At 39.4% G+C, this 7,930-nt stretch overlaps 1 gene segment (V, D, J or C); it reads left to right on the top strand.

Moving 5' to 3' along the window:
- The first annotated feature begins 2,119 nt into the window (after positions 1-2,119).
- LOC133130341 (Ig kappa chain V region K29-213-like) lies at positions 2,120-7,919 on the top strand. The segment is given in 3 exon segments: positions 2,120-2,234; positions 2,372-2,710; positions 4,665-7,919. Coding segments are annotated over 3 exon segments (504 nt in total).
- The last annotated feature ends 11 nt before the right edge of the window (positions 7,920-7,930 follow it).

The following is a 7,930-nucleotide window of genomic DNA, read 5'->3' as shown; positions in this document are numbered from 1 at the left end:
TCCTCAACAGCCCTTAGATATCTTGTGAAGCAAAATTCTAAGATGCTATCCTAAGGTCTAAAAGCTTATTCCTTATATATTCTTAGCTCGTATAAAAGTGTACCTTTTTTTGATAAGAAATGTCCCCAGTATACCGAGTGGAAAGACATTTATCTCTTATGCAACTTTTTTAATGAACATATTCATCACTGTTATTTGTCTCCCCGTCATAATCTCTCCTTGGACTCTCTCCAAACTTTGACTTCATACAAGCCAGAAGTTCCACCATCTCAATACACTCTTCAGGTGCCCTTTTTTGTAGTGCCTTAAGGGATCTACAAAGGACATCCAGCTAATAGCTGAGTGTAATTCGTCACTTAACTCCTCCACTGTTAGTCCTTTGAATCTATTCGTTAAATTATTTGTGCTATAATCAGGAAGGCCCTTAAAGCCTCTTAATCTTCTTTCGGTATTGACATCCCTTTCCTTTCCTACATTTTTCCATCTCCTCATACTCTTTGATCTCCCAATCATCTACATTGTTTTCCTCATCTTTTTGCTTTCGCCAGGCATTGTGCTCCTCCCCTGTAGGAGCAAGCCCACACGTGTCAACTAAGTATGTTATCACATCTACCGTTTCTTTGAAAGCCAGACTCCCTGGGTCACCAATTACCCATTCAGCATGTTGAGTATCTTCCACGGTCATGCTAGAACACATTCTACGCATGGCCTCAGTCAGACCTTTAGCCTTGCTCTCTAAAACCCTAAGTCCTCTGACTTCAGACTCCTCAGTGTCCATAAACGGTTGTACATTTATCTTGTACCATATACTTCTCCTCTTACGGGAGCTTTTACTCCTACCCCATTGGCGTGTGCGAGGGGTTAACAATGCATTCCTGCCTAACCCATCTTCTGTCAATCTCTCATCAGGCGGGCCTAGGGCGGGGTCCTCGACAGCGCTGTGGAGGAATTTTGGCCCACTCATCTTTGCAGAATTGTTGTAATTCAGCCACATTGGAGGGTTTTCGAGCATGAACTGCCTTTTTAAGGTCATGCCATAGCATCTCAATAGGATCCAGGTCAGGACTTTGACTAGGCCACTCCAAAGTCTTCATTTTGTTTTTCTTCAGCCATTCAGAGGTGGACTTGCTGGTGTGTTTCGGATCATTGTCCTGCTGCAGAACCCAAGTTCGTTTCAGCTTGAGGTCACGAACAGATGGCCGGACATTCTCCTTCACTTCTTCAAACTATTGATTGAGATACCTTCACCTCTACCCTGTGGTGATTGTTTGTGATGTCACTGACCAATCTTTTGTGTTGTTTTCTTCACAGCTCTCACAATGTTTCTTTTAGCAACTGATTTTCCATGGTCAACCTGTTTGATGTCTGTCGCTCATTATGCCAGTGGTTTCTTTCTTTTTCAGGTCATTTCAAGTTGTTTTACAAGCTGTCCTCAATGCTTGTGCAATGAATTTCCCATTTTTATAAGCTTCAAAATAGCTTGCTTTTCTCCCAAAGACAGCTCTCTGGTCTTTATGTTGGTTTTAACACAAATGCAGTCTTCACAGGCAAAAGCCAAGGCTAAAACCAAGAATAGACAACTGTTTATTTTTTAACCAATCAATCTAACAACACACATCTGCACAACAGGAAATACATATCAGTCACACATAACTCAAAGTCACGCATAACACAAAGTAGCAATATTTTTGCTGACCTAAAAATTTGGTGTCTGATACAAAATGTGTTTAAAATTACCTGAAAAAAAAAAATGAAATTAGGATCTGCCATCTCATATACATCCTTTAACTAGTTTGTGCTTCACAGTGGACCTTTCCGTAAACCAACAGATAGCAGTGGAAACTCTTGTTGGTTTCCTGTTGGCCAGAAACCAACTACCTCATGCGGGGAAAACAGAACAGAAAGTAAAAAGTTAATAAAGCTAAAGTCATATCCTCTCTTTTGCCTATTTTGTATAGCCCTAGGCTTTTAATATATTTTACAGTAGGCATAATAAGCAGCAAAGTGATCAGTGTGAAGTCAGCTCATTTACCCAGCCATTATAAGAGTCATTACCTGTATGTGCATGTATGTACTTGGGGGGGGTGGGTGGGTGGGTGTGTTGGGGCTGGTCTGAGATGCGCTAGCTGTGTAAATCCCATCCAGCAGCCTGACAGAGCAGCAGTGACACAGCCAGCGGCGTCAGCGTTGTAGTCAACTTAAAATGCCATTGCCTGGTATTATTTCATTATTTGGTGAGTCTTCAGAAGGATTTACTCATTCAGATATTATTATTATTATTATTATTATTATTATTATTATTATTATTATTATTAAAGTAATAACACCAATAACTACTTATTTATGTATTTACTTATTGTTGCCATTCCAGTGTTCAGCTTAATGATGGAGTCTTTGGAGACAGTACTCCAGAAGGCAGTTGATCTGGGAGATGCTGTGGAGCTTCGCTGTATTATCTCATACCACTATGAGATTACCTGGATGAGGCAGGGCCCCAACGAAGTCCCCACCATCCTTTTGGTCGCAAAGCTTGAAGATGCGGGGAAGGTTGGTTATGTCTACCAACGAAGCAAACATTTCATCGGAGTCAGTTCAAATCGCTCAATCTCTCTGATGATTAAGGGAATCACAAAAGCTGATTATGCTCTGTATTACTGTGCTGGGAAAGATACAAAAATTTTGAACTTTGGAAATGGAACCCAACTTCTCGGTAAGTTCATGTATCTAAATGTGTGTATTTACATAAATAAATGACATTGTTGAAAATATTTTATTGTCTGTTTAAAAAGGATATTGTTTTGGAACGGCTTTGCATTAATTAATGTGCAATCATTGGATGAACAATTTATTAAAGATTAAATCTGCAATTTAAGCTCATATTCATCATTTCAAATCCAGAGTACAGAGCAAAAAACTAAATTGTGTCACGGTTCAAATATACATTTTCATAGTTTGTGACTGCATATTATGGCAGTTTATATGCTACTCATCAGATTTAAGCCTATATCCGGCAGTGCATAATATCATTGAAATGCTTATAGAGGCTGTAGATATATCCTACTTATGTACAGGCAAGAGTAGCAATTCTTTTTACACCTAGCTGGTACCACATGACATTCTGTAGGTGTGTGATATAGACCCAGTTATAATGGAAATTCATTTAGAAAGCAGAAACATTGTTTTTGCACACAATGGACCTCATTTATCAAATGTGTCAAACATGAGCCGAATAAAATCCTTTGGAAAAGCATTTGCACAAATAATGTGACCACCGAAAAATTCCATGAGGAAATGAAAGTGCACGGTTGTAAAGTGTGTTTTGTATTCTATTCAATTAAAAATATTTAATTTTGGTTAAGAGTGGCAAAATTATTTTATACGAGCCCCCCCTACATTTATTGCTTCATTAGAAGATTTGGGGCATGGCGTACCCTACTTCAGAAAGACCAAGCCAATTCTTTTGGTGATGCTCACAAAAGAAACTGTACACCTGCAAACACCATGGTAAAGAAGTGGCATGGCATGTGGCGGATTTGTTTACAAGTTCAGTTTTTTGCTTCATAAATCCGGTGGAATTTGTTAGTTCGGTTCCGATCACACATACATTTGCACACAGATTTTCAAAAATACTGATAAATGAGGCCCAATGCATTTATTGAGGTTTAGTTTACCCAAGCTTAGGTACTATGTGGGCTTAAGCCTATCTAACAGGGTCTGTTCAGTCGAACATGAACTAAACCTCTGCACCATGTCGGCGTGCTTTATGAGTTGCAGTCAACAAATTGCTGATATCTATGTATATCCTAATTCATTATTTGCAGACCCTGGATCAGGAATGCAAGTTACACATCCTGTGACTAAAGATTATGTGGGCAGTGAAAAAGGTAACATTGAATAGTTTTGAATTGAATTGGATCAGGATGAATAGTTTTTTTTTAATGTGTAAAAATGAATATGTATCATACCAATAATCAATATAAATCAAATAAATCAAGCCTTTAATGTAAACCTTTCATTCCTGAATGACACGTTGAGGGAAGGAGCCCTCATTTACAATGGTGCCGAGATTACATAATTAAAACAATAGTCTACTAAAAATTATTAAAACATATTTGTAAAAACAATTATACTCAATTCTAACAAAGGTTGCAATGACAAAAAAGTGAAAGCAGTCATGTTTCAGTTCCTTCAATGGATTTGTGGTTGTTAAATGTAGTTTGAGGGACATACAATTTGAAAGCACTTTTACCCGGTTTTAAGAAGTTAAGAAACTAGACTTGGGAGCGTTTTTGATAAGACATCTTTCAAGACTAAATGTGATGTGAGGTAAAAGGGTGATATGTGAAGGAGGGCTTTATAAATAAACAGATATAAATGGTGATCTCACCTTACAGAGGTGGGCCACCCAACCTTTTTATGCAGGACACAGCTGATGAATAGCATATTTGTAATAAAGTACAGAATGAAATACAGCATCTTAACCTATTTCTGCTGGGTCACTGGTGGATATGTAGACCACTTCAGTTAATTACAGTTAAAAACAATAAATTCTGTGAGCGTTGTGCAAGCTGAACTAAAAAAAGGCCTGGTGAAGAAACCTTTTCTCAGTCTCATTTCTCATTTTTCACACCTCCTACCCCCACCCATGTCTCTCTGTGCTGCAGCTCCAGATGACCACAGCGGCTGGGCCAGCCCGCTCTTCTACCAGCTGTACGCCGCCCTGCAGGGCCTCGGGCTGCTGGGGATGATCTCCGCTCTCGCTGCCGTTCACCTGAAGAGCCGGAAGCAGCGAGTGTGAAAAACCGCTGCACTGCCCTTCAGTCCGGGGTGGACGTCATAATTTATTGGAGTTTTAGGCAAAACAGTATACAGTTTTGTTCAAGAAAATAGCAGTACAACATCAGTAACCTGATGAACCACTGTTATTAGTAGTAGTGATATTTTTGCATGGCGGCACGGATGGTGCAGTGGGTAGCACTGCCACCTCACAGCAAGGAGGTCCTGGGTTCGAATCCCCGTCGGCCGGGGCCTCTCTGTGCGGAGTTTGCATGTTCTCCCCGTGTTTGCGTGGTTTTCCTCCGGGTACTCCGGTTTCCTCCCACAGTCCAAAGACATGCAGGTTAGGCTGATTTTAATTAGAGTTTAATTAGAGAATTAATTCATTCTGTGAAAAAAACTGGTGTCATTAATTGTCCTTTATTAAGAAATGGGTGAAATGGGTGTTTCAACTAGACAACAACCGCAAACACACGAGTAAGCAAGCAACATCTAAGGCTCCAGACAAAATGGATTGAGGAGTGGCCCGCTCAATCCCCCGACCTCAACCCCATTGAAAATGCAGTTTCTGAAGCAAAACCCAAAAATTCACAGGAACTGTGGAATGTAGTTTGTTCATCCTGGGCTGACATATCTGTTTCTAGGTGCCAGAAGTTATTGAAAACAATGGTTATGCAACTAAATATTAGTTCAGTAATTTAAAGTGAAGTTAAATCTTGAAAAATGTGAACACTGCCATTTTTCTGAACAGACTAATAATCCTTTTCTTTGCTTCCTGTAACAGAATAACAGACTTGATAAAATTTGCTAATGCCTTGATTTGGAATTGAATGTGTAAATTTGAAATATTGCACTAAACTCTATTTAAAAAATATTTGCACTTTATTCATTTTTTAATCCAATTTTTTCTCTTTTTTCTCCCAATTTGGTAGCCAATTGTACCCCGTCTGATTCAATTAGTGCTTGTATTGGATACACCGCCCACACCCTGTCCCTCGGCGGCCGGCAGGAGAGCGACACGCCTTCTTCAAGCCGTCTCGTCTCACAAGTCGTGACCGTGATTCCGAGGCGCTCGAGGTAACACCTCGAGCGTTATCAGCGTTAGTGCGGCGATCTACTAACCCTGCCAAGTCCCTCCCTCTGGAGCAGCGAGCCAATTATTGCTGCACCACGTGAGCCGGCCAAACTTGGCTTTTGGCAGGACCGAGAATCGAAGCCCGGTCCCCAGTGTGTTACTGCAGCAAACTGCAACCGCAAGTCTGCTGCGTCTTAGCCTGTTGTGCCACCACAGCTCCTTTTTTATTTATTTTTAATAAAAGGCACTGCCTTTTATTTGAACACAACTGTTGTGTACTTTCTCAATGAAACGCTTTAAATTCATACATTTGGTAGGTTAGTTTTTATTCCAAAGAAAAGTCTTTACTGACCAACAGGTTGACTGCATTGTGTCTTTGTACTGATAGAGAATGGGGGAAGAAAAGTGATGTTCATTTGAGATTAATGTGACAAATGTGACTAACTGAAGAGCACTAGCTCCCACTACAGGACAAAATAATTACAAAGGCCCTTCCTGATGTGAAGTTTACCTGTATCTTACTGATCCAAACTCCCAACAGTTCAATCATACCACCACCTACCTCTGATGGCCTAATGGAACAGCTGAAAAGTCCCTGCAAATAAACCGTTAACCATTAACACTCTTTTCCCAAGGTCCACCTCTCACTCAACCACTCTTTGCACCTTCGCTCTATGGTGAAACGTCTATGGTCCCTCAAAAACACTGGCGATGCTTTACTGTGTTTATTAACCTTTTATTAACCATATTTTCAGCAACTACGGCCAAACATCCGCAAATATAGCGGGAAATTATACAAGTGCCAACATTTCTAAGCACCAGATAGGAAGAGACCAGTCTAACCTGATTGGTGCAGCTGATGGAGATGTCTTCCCACTCAGTAAGAATGGTGTTGATTACTACAGGAGATGCACTCTAGTGAAAAGAGAGGTATACCATTCCAGGTATGCAGCACCCTGGCACAGCATTCACTGTGGATAATTACCACTCACTCACACAATAATATCTCAAATAAAATAAAAAATCATTCCTCACTTTAAATCATGGTAAGTGAACATATTCAGTTTCAGAACAGATCTTTAAAGCCGCTAAGGTATTAAAATACATGTACAAAACAATGAAAAGACCAGAGTTTGAATGTTAGTATGCGTGTCAGAACACAAGCACTGCAGTGTAATGTACTGGGTGAAGGCAATGCCAGTGATGCATTCATTCTGATAACCAACGTTACAAAATAAATGCTTCATTAACAGTAAAGACACAGAACATTACTCCATTCTTTGTAATACACAACACTGATATAATTGTGCATCTGATATTAAAGATATAACTAGTGTCCACACAGTGTCTATAAATCCAGGCTTAAATCTCAGTCAAATTTCAGGGCACAAATGAGTAATTGATGTCTTTATTAATTAAACTGAGAAACTGAGTTTCAATTTCATGGTTAAGCATTTGAAAGTATGTTTTGTTAATTGAAGAGGAAGGTTTTTTTTATTTTCATGTTTACTGTACAAATGAACAAAGTGTGCAAGCAAAAATGATTGTGTGCATGTCCACACAGCTGAGAAATTACTGAATGACCTTTGACCTCAATGGAGGCTAAATGGCACAAATGCTGCTAATAAAGATCTATTCAGTTCCTTAAAGGGATACTGCATTCTGGGGTTTCATAGCATTTTGGATGCATGTTTTTGATTGGCTTGTGCAGTTTGTGTAATGAATGATAGTTTAGATACTTGAAAATGTTTCTGATAACGTGCTGTGCACAATGGTAGGCATAGGACAGGGGTTTGGAGAACCATATCACTGAACAAGCTCCTATGGAGTGACCTGATTGTTTTTTTTATAATTGTCATTCTCTGACCAATACACCAGAGCAAATACCTAATACATGTAAATGTATATCGCAAATAAAGTTGATTTGATTTGATTTGATAAAAACACAAATCATAAAACAGAAAGTGAGGCATCCCTTTAAAGAACAGAAGATGAGCTGGAATGGTGGTCTTATTACATGAATCATTTCATTTTTAGTTTGCCTACACAAGTACTTCTTTATTTTCCAGATAGCGTAAA

Source organism: Conger conger, chromosome 6, assembly GCF_963514075.1.
Source record: "Conger conger chromosome 6, fConCon1.1, whole genome shotgun sequence".
Lineage (NCBI taxonomy): Eukaryota > Metazoa > Chordata > Actinopteri > Anguilliformes > Congridae > Conger > Conger conger.
This window is presented reverse-complemented; position numbering and strand designations above follow the sequence as displayed.